This window comes from Vidua macroura, chromosome 6 (assembly GCF_024509145.1).
Source record: "Vidua macroura isolate BioBank_ID:100142 chromosome 6, ASM2450914v1, whole genome shotgun sequence".
Lineage (NCBI taxonomy): Eukaryota > Metazoa > Chordata > Aves > Passeriformes > Viduidae > Vidua > Vidua macroura.
The window spans coordinates 36,492,833-36,511,345 of NC_071576.1; the positions used below are offsets into that span (position 1 = coordinate 36,492,833).

The 18,513-nt window shown below is 36.7% G+C and overlaps 1 protein-coding gene across 1 annotated transcript in view; it reads left to right on the top strand.

Moving 5' to 3' along the window:
• The window catches only part of ZNF106 (zinc finger protein 106), a 40,772-nt gene that overhangs the window by 2,367 nt on the left and 19,892 nt on the right, over positions 1–18,513 (top strand). Inside the window, exons 2-7 of the mRNA XM_053981003.1 lie at positions 5,675–5,760; positions 7,073–7,134; positions 10,661–10,858; positions 12,990–15,065; positions 15,929–16,550; positions 17,423–17,492. Coding sequence (XP_053836978.1) covers positions 5,707–5,760; positions 7,073–7,134; positions 10,661–10,858; positions 12,990–15,065; positions 15,929–16,550; positions 17,423–17,492 — 3,082 coding nt within the window. The 5' untranslated portion in view covers positions 5,675–5,706. The remainder of the gene's footprint in view (positions 1–5,674; positions 5,761–7,072; positions 7,135–10,660; positions 10,859–12,989; positions 15,066–15,928; positions 16,551–17,422; positions 17,493–18,513) is intronic.

The window sequence follows — 18,513 nt, forward strand, 5'->3', positions numbered from 1 at the left end:
AGTCTGAGTTATTTTGACAAGGCTAGGTACCTGTTTCTGTGGAACTGCAGTAGATAGGATATATAGAGTAGTCTGTTTTGATGTGGCTTTTGATCCTTGTTCTTAACTTATTATGAGTGAAAGAGACATCATGTGAATACCTGGGAAGGATATGATGGGCTTAAATAGCCTAGGAAGGGGAAAAGAATGATACAACTTAAAGTTACAGAAATAAGTGTAAAATTAAGTGTTGGGTATTTCTGTCATTCTTACAAGGTTCTGTAAAGTGAAGACCCTTTATAAAGTGCGTCAAGGTTACCAGAATAAGCTGATGTGAATTATTTTGTAAGTCACAGTAATATTTAAATTATTAGACTTTAATATTTAAACCTAAAATTTAATTGGGTTGTTTTTCCCACATCTTGTGGATCACTATGTTGCTTCTTAGTAAGACTTTGTCTCAGTCATTATGAATTGTGTTTGAGGCTGTAGTAGTAGTAGGGATACACAGACAACTCCCTTCTCCTAAGGGTGCTTATAGGGGTGTTAGCTGAAGTACTACATCTGGTTTTGAACAATCCTTTTAAAGTGCTTTGGGCAGTTTGGAAAGGGGAATAGCTATTTTAATAAGTTCAGGAAATGTGATGTTTGAGGAGAACATCTGAAGAAAACAAAACTTGCATATACCTTAAACAAATAGGGAGTATGGGAGAAAACAGAAGCTTTCCAGGTATGTGGATTTTAGGTGTTCTAAGTGATAGCATACAGCAATAATGCTCTACAGTTCTTCATTCCAGCTTGGACAGAATATATTCCTGAATCTTCTGGTGTGTGAAAAGCTCTCATGAGAAAGATAGAAAGAAGGCATTTAGTTTCACTAGAGAGAAATGATCAACTTGATTTACAGCAAGGAAAACTTACTTTGTATATTAGAAAACTATTAGCATTGCTTATGTATAATTTGGTTATGGCTTAAAGTGTATATGTTCTTCTGGTCTGTGCCTGTTCTGAAACTTACATGAAATAAAAACAGAAATCAGTGAAAACTCTGTGTTCCTGCCACGTGTTCTGTGCCTGTGTTAGTCTGTTTAAGATATTTCTCTGTGGTGCCCTTATCTCCTGCGGACTTTCCCTGTATGTTGTAAAAATCCTAGCCATACTTATGAGATAGCACTCAGTTTCTGCTAGATGTTTTCTAAGCCAGGTAGTGAAGTAAATTTTATTGCTTTTAACAGGAGCTTAAAGAACTTTGATCTGTGACTTCTTTCCTGGTTTGATGTCAAAACAGTTGAGCACTTGTCTGCCCAATTATAACATTTACTGTGTAGTGGTGCTGCTTCAGTGCTCAGGGGTCTAGACTACCCTTAGATTGTCACATGGATACAATTAAATCTTGGAAAGCACGGAGAAATTTACTTTAAAAGCTTTACTTCTGGTACAAGTATTTTAACTTCTGGAGTGTAATATAGTTTTCTCCTTTGCCCTGTGAAAATAAGAAACCAACTACAAAGTAGTTTGTACAGTGCCTGACAGTATGCTAGGGGAGCATCATGCTGTTAGTCATGACTTAACTTTAGTAAGTCCTTAAGTTTTTGTTTGTTGCCTGGGTTAGGTTGCACAGATCAGCATCTCAGAAGGAAAGTTAGTGCCTCACACATGTGCCCAGAAGGAGGGTTAAGGTAATTGGTAGAAGTTATGGTCTAGCGGGGACGCATGGTAAATTCATATGCTTGAGGGGCAATGAATCGTGGAAGGGAAGATAATCTATGAACGATGGTGCTTTATTCCATGTAAATTCTGCTGGAGGTGATGAAATTAGAGCACAGGGCTCTGTATTATTACTATTACTATTTTACAGTTCAGCTGATGTGTGTGCAATTGGTTGCTGCAGGAGAGAAGTCACTGAGGCACTAGGAATGACATCTCTGCAAGGAGCTGAGCATGTTGCTGCAGAACATTCTGCACGGTGAATTTGTAGCCTCCTGTTCTCAAGTGTTGAGTTTCCACTGCTCTCTGTAGGGACATGCAGCATTTAGGCAGGCCTTTAGACCGGCCAGTGCTGCTGATCTCTTTGAAGCCTTCTGAGGATTTCTAGGCAGCTGGAATGCCAGGCTGCGCACCCCACTCCATGGCACTTGTGGCTTTATATAGTCAGAGTGTTCAGCCACTAATCTGTAGCAGATTTAATCTTGATGTACATTTTTAATGTATGTTATCTGTTAAGGTTGAATAACTGTGGACAAATGGCTGTTGTAGCAGGAAGTAGTCTAATGCCTAATTTTCTTTGTAGATTATTTTTATTTGTGAGAAGGATTCTCCAAAATCTCTGTAGCAGTCTTTCTTAATTTAATTAAAGCTCTGTGGTGTTTCTAAACTCTGTACAGGTGCAGACTATGGGCAAGTTGTGTTTATATCCCCTAGTTGTAAAACGCATCCCTTCCCTTTAAAACAAACAAATGAAAAATGACCCATTGAACAGTTACATTCTCTCAAAATAGAAAGTTGTTGTAATATTTGTTTCAAAGGCTTTACATTCTGCTCTTAACATGTGTTCTTCTTTTTATATGATGGTGGGGTCTTTTTGGCAAAACCTTATCTTTGCTTTCAGTTTGCTAATTTTTTAGACTAGCTCATCTTCCTACTCAAGTCCCATAAAAAGTAATTTTCTGTGTTATACAGCAAGTTGATGATTTCAAAAGCACAAGGTGTTAAAGCTGATAAAAGCTTGAAGGTTGTTCAAGTTTAAAGTATGTAGAGTTTTTTTAAGAATTCAAATGTGCCTGCATTTATCTAGAGAGAGCTCTGTTTCTGAAGTTTCTTCATGAAGAATGGAAGTTTTGAGATTAAGGAGACCAGTATATGATGAGATGAATAGCAGTGACTACATGGCTCAAAAGATGTCTGATTCTTGCTGATTTTGCATAGTGACTGAGGAAATACTTTTGATTTATCATGTTATTCAAAATACTTTGTAGAAGTTATTTTACAGTAACATTGAAGTACTTAATTAAAGTGATCCACAGTGTTTATAGTTTTAGTAGCATTTGGGAGAAAGCTAAGGGTGATGGGAAGTGGTTTATATCTGTGTAAGCCAGTAAGTCAAGAGGTGATCTGGAAATAGAATGTGTGTCTATGTTCTCCCAGTCCCTGTAACATCTACTGAATCTCTTCATTTCTGAGTCCAAGTCACTGAGGGCTTCTCTCTGTAGAGTTGAAAGTTTCCCTTTTCATAGTGACATCCAATAGCATTTGAATTCTATTAGTATTTTTAGTACTCTGTCATAAGTAATGCCCAGCTGATTGGGCAGTTTGCCGAAAACTCTTCCTGTAATCGTGTATAGTTACTATATGTTTTAATTAGCCAAAACAGGTGTAATGGTAGCTCTGCTGGTGGAAGCGTTTTAATGTTCCGTGCTAACTGGCCTGCTTTTCCTGATTTAAGTCCCATGCTGCTTTCAGCCCAGTGCAGAACGAATTCTCTAAATACTTGGGTAATCTTGAATGAGATTTTGAGCACATGTAGGATATTACTCCGCTGAACTACAAAGTAGTGCCAGTGAAGAATGTTGGGGGTGTACAGAAAATTTTAATGCAAAAGGAAGTGTCTGAAATTGGTGCAAGGATTAGCAGCCTCGCTTTCCATGAGTACTTCCATATTAATTGCATTAAACCAGCTGTACTATGTTGGATAGGCATCTAAACACTTGTCACTTGTGTATGATCATTAATAATCCCTTTAGATCTGTTGCAGCTGCACAGATCTGTGTATAAACAGAATATTGATGATGTGCTACTATACTCACCTAATAACTCACTAGAGAATCAGGAGTCTGCAATATCTTATTTTCTGTCTCTACTCGTATTAGCTTAAACTTTCCTTAACTGCTGTCTCAGTTTAAATATGTTTAAAAACAAGTTATGATCTTTATAAATGCTTTCAAATGAACTTGTTCCAAAAGATAGTGTTTCTATATGCTGACCTTCCATGAAGGTAGGTGCTTTTGCATGGACATTACTGATACCATATAAATTTATATGCAGGCTGGCAAAGTTTTGGATAATCTTATACCTTTGTTGGGGCTTATGTGTCAAAATAAACAGCTGCTACTGATGGTTCATATGTATCAGGTGCCCATGTGATGAAGCTAAAAACTGCATATTTAAACACTATCAGGTATCTCAGGGAGATCAAGAATGGTGATTAGGGAACATGACATGACTGAATCTCCTGTTGTGTTTTAAATGTGTTTGTTTTAGTATGATGATGTGGATTTTTTTTAGGGAGAAAACTCTTTCTCTGTTGTCTAATGTGAAAGTGCTATTGCAGCTCTCAGTTTCATTCCCTTTAGCCATGACAGATGCTGGTACCTTATGTGTAAATGGACATGCAGATCTTTAGGGAAAGAGTTACTTGTCAAAGAACTACGTTTTGGACTTAAAGGGTTGTGGTTTTACTTCCTGATTTTTTTTACAGTTGGACAGAACAACTGAATATCAGAGCTGTTTTAACTCTAGGTAATGTGGGTTTGGTAAAAATCCTATTCCTGCCCTTTGCTCACAGCTTCTAGTCAGTACCAGATTTGGAGATTTTGATGCTGATGATAAAGAAGGTTGATGTTGAATAACTTGAGTTAACATTGTAGCATCAGTAGTGGAGAAGAGTTCTTGAAGAAGGTTCTTGCAGGTTAAGTTTGATGCTATTAGCTAAGTTAGCTCTGAAGTTGCCTAATGTAAGATAGCAAAACTTGAAAGGATTTGTATTTTTCTGTGCGGATACAAAAATGATGAATATTAGAAAAATACATTTGTTTCCAATTTAGAGTGAGGAACTGCCTCTGCCAAATCAATAAAAAATAACAATAATGCTCAATCATTATGCATTTTAGTGTGTTTTAAGAGAAAGAAAAGTGTAAAGATTGTACCCTGTTAGTTAAACAGACATATCTGGTTTTGCATTATAACCTAGGCTCTAATTTCATTGCACTCCTTATGAGTTAAACATTAGGATAAAATACATATGACATTTTATTTCACCTGCTGCTGCTTTTGTTTGTTTTGCTTGCATATATGCAAGTCTTCAGTAGATTAGTGTTAAAATGCTGTCTAAATTGAGTATTTAAGTACATGGATATGTGTAGTTCTTGCCAAGGCTAATGAGAAAAATACTGAATTTAAATCAATTCAGTTTTTATTTTATGGTGAGTAAATAGATCCACGGAACTTGAAGACTAGTGGTCTTTGATATCATAAATGGCCTCTGTTTCATTTTCCTAGGGCCTTAAATATCTTCCTTGAGCAGCCCTGTGTACTAAAATAAAGATCTGAGTTTGTCTTGCTTGGTTTTCCCAATTCCTTATCTCCCTGTCATCATCCTAGTTGAAAAGTGTTTTGTTAATCTGATTTGAGTAGCTGAGAGGATTCCTACAGATCTCTGTTGAATGAGTACCATGTCTTGGATGACAAGGAACAAAATGAAAGAAAGGGAAAGCTACTTTTTATTCTAGATGTTTTGGATGGCTGTTCAAAACTACTTTGTCTTTTTTTGAAGAGTATCGACTATGCATGAGAAGCATGTTTTCTCTTAAGCTCAGCTAGTTTTCATGAACAGTAACTTTGCTTACTTTATTTAGTAAAATAGATTAATGAAACAAGTAATACTGAATGTTAGTTATTTTTAAATTGTTTTTGTTTGCAGGTATGGGATGAGATATTTCCAGAGTAATAAGCATGGTTCAGCAACGAAAATGTGCACTATGTCACATTGTGTACAACTCAAAAAAGGTAAATAGTTAATGTTTGACGTGTATCAGTAGATATTAGTATGAACTATGAATGAGAAATGCTTTCATTTTAAAATTGTACAAAGTACAATTTCCCTTTACCAGGAATATATTGCCCTATCTCGAATCAAAGAATATATTTGTATGTGCTTTGGAGTATCTTTCTTGAAGTGAGCTGTGCAGCATGCTTGATTCTGAATGTTAAAAATAGTGAAGTCTTTGAGGTTTTTTATATTATTTTATAAAGATACTAAAGTGAAAAGCAGTCACTTAATTTGGCTGTAAATTGTGATATGGGAAGAGTACTGTAATACACAATTTTATAGATTCCTTTTGGAAGGTCTGTGTTTCCATATAGAAGAACAAAATGGAATTGTGTAACACAGCATGTGTTTTCATTAATGTGTCAGTTTGGTGTCCGTCATTAATGTGTCAGTTTGGTGTGCTGTGTATTTATGCAAAGTCTGCATTGAAACGGAGAGTTTCATAATGGACCTTCATGTGTTGTTTAGCCACAGGGCATGTGGAGATATGGCAAATGTGCCAGCATTTTAATTCACACAGCTCTTCAAGGTGGAAGATGTTCCTTTCCCTTTGCAGATAGGATTTCAAGGGCTAAAGAGCATAGTGATTAGTATCTGGTCTTTGAAGATTTCTGAACACTTTAGGTCAAACATCAAAGGAAAGTTAAATCATCTGGACTGCTTCCTTTTGCTGAGTGATGAATGTTCTCTCTCTTCTGGCAGCTCCTTTTCAATAGTAAATAATTATAACAATACTGCAGTTCGTGAATCAGGGCTGTTGTAAACAACAAACTGATATGTACATCTCAGTTTCTGAAGTGTCTAGCCAAGTAAAATAGTATATGATGATGCATTTACAGCTGTTTTATAATACAAATGCAGAGAAACTGCTCAGATTACACAGGGAAACTGTTTTAAGTACTGTGATTCTGAAGAGTGGTATTAATGAGACTATTAATTAAAATTATTTTCAACAGTGATTTGTCAAAAATCAGTCTAATAAACTTTGCTACATAGACTGTTTTATGACTTTCTCCTGAAATTCTGCTTCCATTGTGTTGAGTTTTAATGACTCACGTGTGTTATTCTTGGGAAAGGTAGTATAACTTCCTGCAGGTGTGCCTGCTTGTGCTTTCATTGTCACAGAAACAGGAATGGTAACTGCTACAGCCCTGCAGGAGTAGAGTACACCCTTGTGCAAGGCAGGAGAATTCACAAAAATGAGCTTTTTAGACATGATACACAGTTTTGTTTTGTTTTGACCTATTATTTTTTTTCCACATGTTGAAGGAGATGGAAGAACACATGAGAAGCATGCTTCACCACAGAGAACTGGAAAACCTGAAGGGAAGGTATGAGAACAATCTTGCATCATTCCTTCCTGTGCCATTTTGTATGTCACTTTCTGGAAGGACTCCTGACCTATTTCCCATGCAAGCTGAATTGCACAGTTTATTTTTATGCTTCACTTTAGTAGCATGCCTTATTGTACAGCTGGCAATGAACATGTTTTCGTGATGTCAGAAACTCAGGAGGCAAACAATGTGGAAGAAAGCTCACCTGCATTGCTTTGACTGCAGTGAAATAAAGTTACTTCATTCTTGGCAGTTTCATGTTTGTGGGTTTTTGTTTTGCAAGCACTAGTTTTCTGCCTTTGTCAGAATTAGGAACAGTGGTATTTTTCTTTTTAAATTTTTTGGGGTTTTTGTAAGTTTTCAGAGATATAAAAACATTTGTTGCTCTTTTAAAGCACTGTGAGAATGGTATCTGCTTGAGTGATTGTCATTGACCACTATGGTCCAATTGCTTGATTAGGAGACCTAACCATGCTGGATGGTGTTTCCTTTAAGGTTTCCTTGTTTTATTTGAAACATTTGGAAAGTAGAAGGGAGGAGTTAAGGGATATTCAAATATGATCCTAATAATAGGGAATTAGGTTGCAGCCAGAGTACACTTTAAAGTGATTTCTGGTGTATTCATTTTGAGGTAGCCACAGAGATCAGATACTGTCAAATACTTGAATATTTGATCTACAAATTATTTTTTAATCATCTTGCAGCAGAAACTTTAACAAATGACAAATCTGTTTTAAACACCTTTTAAAGGACTAAATGTCATCCTCTTTCCGCTCTTTGGGGTGTGGGGCATCTATCTTATACCTAGGGAAAAAAACCAGAATGCTCTCTGCACTAGAAAATGACTTTTGGCTTCTGGTCAGCTAACTTGTGGAGCACTTCTGTTCTGGACTGTCTTCTTCTGACAATGATTCTGAAATTTCACTTATTTTGACATCTTATTTCTGGAGTTTTTTTTTTTTTTAATTTAGTTATGGCTCTGTAACACTAATTTCTAGAAGTTATATATTGTATCTGCAGTGGCTTGCAAATGATTGGACAATTTTTAATTTTCCATTTCCATAGGTCTGATGTTAAGTTAAAATTCTTTCATCATCATTACACTTTTTTATAACTAATGTAACTATCTGTATTACTCTTTCAGAAGAATGCACGGAAGATGCTTGTTCTCAAAATAATGAACTTAATTTTTCACTGTGCAGCAGCAGCCTTGTTCTCTCTCTTGTGCCCCTTCTTCCTCCCATTTAAATTTAATTAGAAGTTTCTTAGGAGTCTTTTACAACCATGTACTTCAAGAAGAAAATGTGAAGCACAAGCAACAGCCTCATGAGTGTGGCTGAATTGTATAACAGATGATAATACCATTAAAGTGTGTGGAATATCAAAATACTGCTTAGTTGTTCATAAAGAAAAAAAAGTGTTGTCTTTTACTTTAGGCTCGTATAGATTAACAGCAGGTCAAAGAAGTCTTGTCTTTTCAGACTGTCAGTTGGTACAAGAACCACAGCTTTGTAATTAGTAACTCAAATTACTCAAGCAAGTGAGAAGTGATAGAAACAAGTTCTTTATCCTCAGTCGAGCTGTTACCTCACTGGATTTGTCCAAAATAAATAAAACTTTGCATTTAGTTAGTCAGTCTATAAATGAGGATGGTAAAAGTTTTATGAAATAATTGAAACATGGGTCTTATAAAGGATGTAGATTGTTCTTTAAAACCTAATTACTACCACATTAGACCCACTGGGGTGTGCTTCTCATTGAGAGTCCTTAGGAGTGAAGTGGAACATTATGTAAAAAGAACATCTTTTTCAGTGAAAAGCCAACTTTCTATTTACAGTTTGCCTTGTGTGATGACCCAAGTTAAAAATAAGTTATTAGCTATGCACAGCTGTGCTGTTTATGAGTGTGAAGAGGATTCTTCCAACAACATTTGTAAAATATGCTGTTTTGGTTACCTTTATTGCATTAATAATAGAGCCCTAAGTACAATATATAGGATATGGGCTTTGAATATTTATTAGCAAGTGTGAAGTGTATGAAATTAAGTACACTTAGTTCTCGAAAATACAGGCTAAATTTGGAAGCTACTGAAACCATAAATGAAATTTATCTTAATATTTAATCTGAAATCAATTAGGCTGCAACATACAGAATAATTAAACATAAAAATTCTGATTTTTAATACTTAAGCTGTTTAAAATAAAGCCGTCTCTAGGTGTGTCTGAATGACTGCATTGATTAAATATCTCAACTATGTTAGCAGGAAAAACCGCTGATATCCAGGATAAATAAAACATAGCTGCTGACACTTGAATAACCACTCTGATGAGAATGTTGCCTTAATACCTTGAGTGGATGAACATCTTTTGATCTTTCTCTCATTTTTTTTAACTGTTCACTAAAAAGACAAGGATGAATTTTTGTCTTTTTCCTTTATGGATCCCATTTTCTTGACACTAGTCATGAACTGTGTGTTGTATTGTAATGCTTCTGTTCTAAGACCTTTGTGTCAAGTGCTCCATGGGGATATACAGTCTACTTTTATGAATTAACTGGCAGAATTGAAAGAAGCACTGTGGAGGCAGTCAGTGAATCCTGTCTTGGTCCTGCTGAGTTATTTGCAGTGGACTATACTCTAATTAATTTTTTTCTGCTTTTTTTTTTTAATCCGGTGAACATATTTTCCTTGTTTAGGAAGTTAATAATGTACTTCTTTAACACTGAATTGTTGGAAGGCTTTGTCAGAAGAACAAATGTTGTGGTTTTAGAAATCTGAATTTATTAAAAAGAAAAAAAAATAAAGTCTTGTAGCCTTAATTCAGTAATATGAGTAAAGCCATTTGTCTGGTACAGCTGTTAACTTTCTCTAGCTGAAATTATTTCTATATTTTTTGAGATAAGTCCTCTAAAGTAGAAAGCAGACCTCATGCACACTTGAACCAAATAAAGTACAGTGAACTGAAGACACCCTCCCATCACTCACTGTGCTGTGGAGTCTTTGGATTCCAGGCAGCAGTCTCAGCTGTCCCAGTTTAGGTTATGTTGTATCAGGATTGGCTGTATCCATGTACTGCCTCCTCCCTTTTCTAAATTTCACTGGGGGGAAGGCTCAAGGCGAGGATTAAATGTAGAAGCTGTCACCAGGCTTCCCCAGTGCAGCTGGCAGCATGGATGGACTCCAGAGCTCCTGCTAGCTCTGGAAGCCTTTCATTCTGCCTCCTCGCTCACTATGTTTCCTCTGAATAGATTTTGAGTACAACAATTCAAGAAGAATTCCTCCTCCCACTTAATGTAGCTTTATTACCAAGTCTTTTACCTCTTGATTGTTGGAAAAAAATCTTGTAAAAACTGACCATCAAAAAACAAAACCTTGGAAGAAAAATCCAGAGAATTCAAATAAATATACTGAGCAAAGCCTAGTTGCCTTGAACTCAGACACATTCAGAGGAAACAAAGTAAGACCAGAGCTACCTGCCATGCCAGTTGGCAGAGTTGAAAGTCCACCCTCTGCCTCTCTTCCTAGGGATAGCAGCCATGAATGCCGGGTGTGCAGGGTGACGCTGGTGGGTTTGTCAGCATATGCCAAGCACATCTCCAGTCAGCTGCACAAAGACAACGTTAATGCCCATGACAGAAGAGAGGAAGAGAAAGAAAAGGCAGAAGAAGAAGACCTTGACAAAGAACTCATTCAACTAATCAAGCAAAAGAAGGAACGGAACCGGTGAGTTTTCCTTTCTCCACTTGGATCATAGAATTGCTTTTAATACAATGAGGATGTACTCCTAAGGTTTAGGTGCTCACAAAATGTAAACTGCCTGTAGCTAGTGTAGTTGTGAGAGCAATCTAAGAGACCTGTGTGGATATCATAGTTTCAACCTGTAAACGTGACTCTGCTGAATGTCTTGTCCTGTTCCTCTACTACTAGTACGGAAATACAATAATTCTCCATTATGGGTAAAAACAGTCGTGTGTTTTGAGAACCCTAATGTTTTTATTTTAATATTTGATACCTTTTTAACTGAAGGCTTAATAAATGGACAGTAGTGCTAATATTGTTTATGGTGGAGGTTGTCTGTAGGAACCTGGCATTTAAGAAACTGCTGCTGAGCATGTTTTTTTATAAAATGAATTGGATTATTCTGTAAATGTCACACTGAAATCCCCTAGTCCTTGAATGAAATTTCTTACCTGTTGTATCTTGCTGCTTACCATTAGCTAAACGTAGTTCCAGTGGCTCGCTGTGAAATAGAAGGCTGCAGAAAGTAATAAGTATTTTTTATTTTACATGAAAGTCTGCACATATGCCTTACTTGTGTGATGTTCCAGTTGGGAATATATTATTTGAATCGATTTATGGCATGGTGATGGTACTAAAGTGGCATATAATTTTTAAAAGAAGCTCTTGCGTTCTGTGGCTAGAAATTTGAATCAGTGATTCCAGATGTTGAAATATTTGGAGAGTTAGGTTTTGGCATCATTCTGTCATACTAGTGTGTCCCTGCACTGTGCAATGGTAATATTTTCATACTGGTTAATGTAGGTAGCAATAATGTCACTTTCTGTTTTATGGAAAAGGAGTAATACTGTCAGTGCAGTGTTGTTCTGAGGCAACTAGAACTGTAGAAAATCTCTGTCTGCTGGGTTCTGGTTTGGAGAGGGGGAAAACCAGAAGGTACAAGGATTAAGTTACTAATTCAGCAAAATTATTTCCATTAGATCATAATCTAGTTGAGTCAGCTCTTAGAAATTACTGTATCATTTAGATATTTTTTTTGAATTCTTGTCTTAGAGCTCAGATTATTTTGCACAGTAGACTGTTTTCCAGTAGAGAGTAGTTATTAGTGAAACTTTTAGCAGAACTGGAATGTATCAAAAGCATAAAGGGTGATACAATATAAATGTTCAGTTTACTCAAATCAATTGTTTTTGAGTAGTAGTGTGAAAGTTTACTGTCTTTCTTGTTCAGGGATCTATAATGGATGTATTTTTGTGACCAGTTCCCGGAAAATACTTTTAATGAAAACTCCTCATTTGGTAGGATAAGTATTTAGAATGTTTAGACTGCTGACCCTGGAATAGCTGTAGCTGTTAAAGGAGCATTTATCTTTAAATGTACATGTGATAGTTTGCCACGTGTTTGTGATAAGTTGCCAAGCACAAGTGCTATCCAAAGGGCAGTCAGCAGTGCTGCTGGGAGGCTGGTACAGACTCAGGACTGCATGCTGTGGACTGTTCCAGTTTCTTGATTAAAAGAAGACAAATTACTTTCGTATCTGAGGTGCATCTTCTGTGCATGTTTTACATCTGTGTTTTAACTTAACCTTTATAAATGGAGCAGTCATGTCAATTGTTCCCTCCAGTAAGGATAATAATGGGGTTTTCAGCCTAAGTTTCCTCTGTTTTCTATCAGTTCACTCTAGTTACACCAGCAGAAAAAATAATTATCTCACTATTGAGTTTTCTGTCTATTAAGATAGATCAAATTACAAAGATTCTATAACATAAAGTAGCTTTAATTTTATTAGTTTATTATTAGTCCAATAGTAAATATAAAGGAATATTATCTTTCAAGTTAGAGAAAAGTATTTGAGAATCAGTCTATTGAATTAAATAATTTATTCTTGTGAGAGAAATTTTGAAATTATCACGTTTAAGTAAAGGTTCAGTTTTGAAAGTCAAATATTACTGAAGCTTAAAAAGCAAAGCTGCGAAAAAAGTATCTGTTTCTTCTTATAATAAATAATTTTAAAAAATATTTTCTTCCCAGTGCAAATAAAATTCATGAAGCTTGTGGACTGTTGGATTTTAGTAGAATAGCATCAGAATTTAGGCTTTTCTCAATTCTTTTGTAGGCAAACTGAACCAAGTTGTGCAAACCAAGAATTAGAATGTGATGATAGGAGATCACAGAGAAGGCGAGAAGAAAGAGCTGCTTACAAAGAAAGAGAAGCTTATGATCAGTCGTCGTGGCATCATCATAATGCATCACAAAGGGACTGGAAATGGGAAAAGGATGATTATGTTAGTCCTAGACAAAGCAAATTTTCACACTCTCAGAGGAACCTTAATATAAACAGACATTCAGGTGGTGCAAGGGGGCGCTCTGGGTGGCACCAGAATGTTTCGGGAAACCATTCAAATCGACATAACTGTGGCTATTCTGGAAATGTTTGGCATCTAAGTGGGCGGAGAGGAGGAGCATCAAATTGGCATCATGGTGCCAGGGAAAGAAATTCTACTTGGCACTCAGAAGAAACGGGTCATTTTTCTAGCTGGAATTCCAAGAGTTATGGAGGAAACTGGAAACCAAGTACTCATGGTGCAAATGGCTGGAATTTCGGAAGCTCAGGAGATTCATATTCATCAGAGCCAAGTATATACAGTCAGGAACGGTGTGCATGGCAGCGGCCAGAGAAAGGCAATGTTCTGCCATATAGAAATAGAAAAAACAGGGGTGACCGTCTGGATTTTACTAGTGATGAGCTTGCTGCTGAGGGGGCATTGGATTTTAGTACATTGAAACAACCAGAAAGCAAAAATTCAAGAGCCAGTGGAAAAAGTGTTAGTCCTTCCAGAGATAAAACATATCGCTGGACTCCCTACCCATCCCAGAAAACTGCAGAGCAGCAACCATGGTCTGAAGATAATGTTTCGAAAACTTCTGATAAAATGGGTTCTGTATTTACACCTCTTACTGATTCACCAATGAAAGGAAAAACTTGTGAAGCCAATGTTAGCCTTTCAAAACTTAAAAACCATGAAGCGTCTTCCCCTTCTAATGGAACCTCAGATCACCTGGATTCTTGCAAGGTTATGAAAGACTCTTCCAGTGGTGAAAAGCCTGACAAAGATGATGGCAGAAGTAATAGGATGCCGTCACTGAAATCCCCTCTTCTGAATATCACAGATATGAAGTTATCCTTGATAAAGCAAGACACAAACAGTCTCTTAAAAAATGTCAGGCTTCTGTTATCCTCAACTAGTGGTGAAGAGCAGAATCATTTGAATGCAGTGAACTTGGAAACAAACAGTTTCTCCTCTTATTCATCAAAGCTGCACAGTGCTTGTGTTGGTAACTTACAAGACAACAAAGATGTGCTGGGTAGCAATCTTGGAGAGCCTATTAATAACTTAACTGAAGCAGAACAAAATCCCAAAGGTATTCAGTCCAACTATTCCTTGCAAAATGCTCCTTTAAGCTCTTGCAAAGATACAAGTGACCAGAATAGGGAAGAAACTGGGAAAGCAGTGCCAAAGGAGTCCAGACTAGATTCATTAGATATGAGTGGTGATGATTTAATGGGAAGTGAGAAGTTAGAAGCAAAAGTTGAAAAGTTGGATTCTTCTTTACCCTGTGATATTCCTGAAGGTAAAAATACCACTTCTGAAAAGGAAGATAATAAAAAGCCATCTGCTTCAAGTATTGCTTCTGCTGAGCTAAAAGATTATACATTTCAGATAGAATCCAGAGTTTCTTCATCAAGCAGTCAGGACCGTTTGCATGTGGGCTTGAAAACCTCCCAGGACAGAGAAGGGAATGAAGAGTGTGTCAAATCACGTGATCAATTTGAAATGGAAGGTTTTGAAAATCCTTCCGATAATGAGCTTCAAAAAGGAGGAAGCCAGTCAGTAGGCCTCCTTCTTCCAGATTTAAGCAAACTTGGCCTGCCTGCTTCTCTGCAAAGAGACTTGACACGGCATATCAGTCTGAAGAGCAAAGTCGGGACACATCTCCCAGAGCCCAATCTCAATAACGCACGTCGCATTCGGAATGTGAATTGCCTTCGGAGAAGTGAGACGGAGAAGGAGTCGGGGCTTAAACCTACCCTCAGGCAGATTCTTAGTGCTTCCCGGCGAAATGTTAACTGGGATCAGGTCATCCAGCAGGTAACCAAGAAGAAACAGGAACTTGGCAAAGGTTTACCAAGGTTGGTACCTTTCCGATCTAACCATGCCTCTCAGGGCATGCTGAAGGGAGGAGGGTTGTTTTTTCCCATATCTGAAATGAACTCCAAAATCCTATAATAATAATAATAATTAATATTAATTAATTAATTAAGCTTGCTATGCCATGATATTTTGCAGAGTTTTTGAAAATTATGCAATTTTTTTGAAAATAATGCAGAGATTTTATTGATTGATACTATGAACGAATGTCTGTCCATAGATAAGTAAAATTAATCTGCTCAGAAAATATTCTGATCAGTTCATAATGTTGATTTAATATTGAATGTGGATGGTAACAATGTAGTTTCTTTTGAAGTTCTAGTAATGGAAGAATGTAAAAATGCAATCAGGATGGGAACAATGCTATGACAGTTGCCTATTTCCTCATTTTTTAAGGACTACAAGAAATGCTTGCAGTGCTGCAAGCAGTGTAAATGCTCACTCTTCATTTGTTAATATTTTATTCTGATACACAGTTTGCTTTTGTATTTAAGGAAGCAATTATACAATACTGCATTTTTAAAACTTGCTTTAAACCTGAAGAATTTGAAGTGTCTGGAAAAAATGTCACATTTTATTATTCCAACCTTGCTTGGGAATAATTTATAATAACATGATTTCTGACTTGAAAATCATGCTGCCAGTTCTTAGCCACTAAGTCTGGTTATGTGATACACAGGAGATGTTCCATTGCCAGGTGAGATAGAAAGCACAGAATACCAATGTAATGGGATTAAACCTACTGCTTAAAGTAGTAATGTACATTTGGGGAAGGGGGAGGCTTTTCTCTATGTGTAGCAGGCTTGTAACTTGTTTATTTATTTTTCTTTTTATCTTGTTAAAGGTTTGGCATAGAAATGGTGCCTCTTGTTCAAAATGAGCAAGAGGGTCTAGAACTCAGTGAAGAATCTGATCCGACTGCTCTAGAAGGATTCCAGTGGGAGGGGATTTCCTTAGTGTCTGGCTCAGCCAGAAAACGTAGCTTTTCTGAAAGCAGTGTCATAGCAGACAGAAATCCTTCTGCTTATAGCTTTCTCAGCGAACAAGCCAAAATTAAAGAAAGTGGGCAAAGACAAGTAATTGCAGCCAGCCACCCACATCATATAACATCTGGATATGAGGCAAGCACTGACATTGAGGCTGATCAGAAAGAGGGGAGACCACCTCTTGCTTTGTCACCTTTTATGTCTGAAAGAACTGAGGCTAGCAGAAGAAGTCACAGCCTACAAGCCACCTCTGAGATTGCAGGCTGCACAGAACAAGACCAGGAGAGCCCAGAGAAGAGAACACCTCTTCTTGAAAAAGAAAATGTATTAGAGATCTCAGAAGAAAATAGTCCATCTTCAAATAGTGCTTCACTTTTTGCAGTGTCTAATAACATAGATGCAGCTACAGACAGTAGCTGCACATCTGGTACTGAACAGAATGACAGCCAAGGAATTGGCAAGAAGCGAAGAGCAACTGGAGTAAGTGTGCAATTCTGTCCAACTTTGATGTGCTGAAAAGGTTCTTTCCCTGTCAGTGGTGATTCAGCTTTGGAATGATCTGTGCAGGGAGGACTTTCCCCATCTGATAGTCTTGTACATTTATAGCATCAAGTTAATTTTTTGTTTCACTTAATTTACTTTAAATTTCTGCTTTCATAATGCAGGACTTTTGCTAGTTTTTTTTTTAATTAGTAGGAATGACAAATACTCTTTATTTGATTTGGTACCTGGCATACTATGTTGATGAACAAGAGCTGTTAAAATATTTCTGTGGAAGTACTAGGTTTTGTGGCAAGAATCTTGGTGTTTCACAACACAATTTAAATGGAAGCTAGCCTGTAGTAGAAATTTGTTTTCCTTAGATGTTTCTGAGTTTATGGTTAAGCAAGGAAATAAAAATATTTTTTAAAAATTACATGCCTAAAATGATATTCTTAAATCTGAATTTGTTTCATAGTCTGGTTTTAGACTTATCCAAAGGTTCAAAAAATCTTGTTGATCAATTTCACAAAATAGTTTTGCAGAAAGCAATAATTCTAATTCCTCATTGTTTAATCCTTTACACTTTCAACTAAAACTGTAGAGCAGAAACTCTGATTCAAGTGCAATCTTAAACATCTGAGGAAGAAGGTGGCTGTTGGCTTATTTAATATTTCTTAGTTGAGATGAAAACATGGCACTGCTGTCCTCCCTCTTTTAAGAGCAGAGCGAATGATGAGTTGTACAAGAATGTGCAAGCAAATTATGGATTCTTCTCTGTGCCTACAATAATGATTGAAAAGATGATGGATGTTCGGCTTCTTGAGGCAAAATTATTCTTGTTACTTTTTAATGGATGATTTTACTTGCAGGAGGGATCTTCTCCTGAAATCCCTAGTCTAGAAAGAAAGAATAAAAGAAGAAAAATCAAAAGTAAAAAAGGTGAGTGATGCACATCATACATGTGTGCATGTAGTGTAGAGGCTATAAACACCCAGTAGAATTTTGACTTGGCTGAAGTAGTAGTTCCTTCGTGTTACTATGCTGCTTCTTGGGCTTTTACTGAAGTTTGTAATGTGGACTGCTCATAAATCTGCAATACATTCTTCTCTGAAGACCTTTATTTTAATTTGTCATAAGTTATTTCTGAGAGAAGGGTATGTGCATCCTTTCTGCCTGCAGTTCATATTCCTGATTGTACAGATGGGACCTTTGTTTTCCCCCTCTACAGGGTAGTGAGGTTTGTTCCATCCTCTTTGGATGGAAGTTCTTAAGGGAGAAGTCCCCAGTTAACTTCCTTCTAATTTGCCATGCAGCTTTCCCTTTCTAATTCTGGGTGGTCTCACCAGAAAAATTGTACTCTGCTTAATTTGGTTTCTGTTCTGTTTTTGACATCTCTGGCAATACTTTCTACTTTTTTAATGTCCTTAGTGGAAATGAGTGTGGAATGCCTTTTTCCTTCATGCTCCTGACGAAAGAAAACTCTTGTTCTGGCATTAGACAGATCTTTCTCAAACATGCCTAAAACATCCTCATCACCATGTCTCAAAATGCATCATCCAACCATTGTGTTTCAGGCAGAATATTTTCTTTGTTAACTAAACCATCAGGCAGAATATTTTCTTTGTTAACTAAACCATTGCTAGGAGCTTTGGGCTCTGAAGATGGCTTTCAAATGTACCATTTATCTTTTTTTCATTATTTATTTATATTAAGAGTTGTTTGTAATGTAGGGCAATAATATGACTCTTCTGTGGCAATGAATATTTCACTACTTGAAAAGGTAGGGGATTTTGTCAGCCTCTTTCTTCAATGACTAGTGTCTGTCATAGAGACTAATAACACATTCTACTTAGTAAAATCTCTTCCCCATTACTTTGTTTTAACATGATTGTTATTGTATTAAATTTGCTAAAGGAGACTATAACCAGAACGCAATTAAGCAGTGCCCAAATGGAAATTT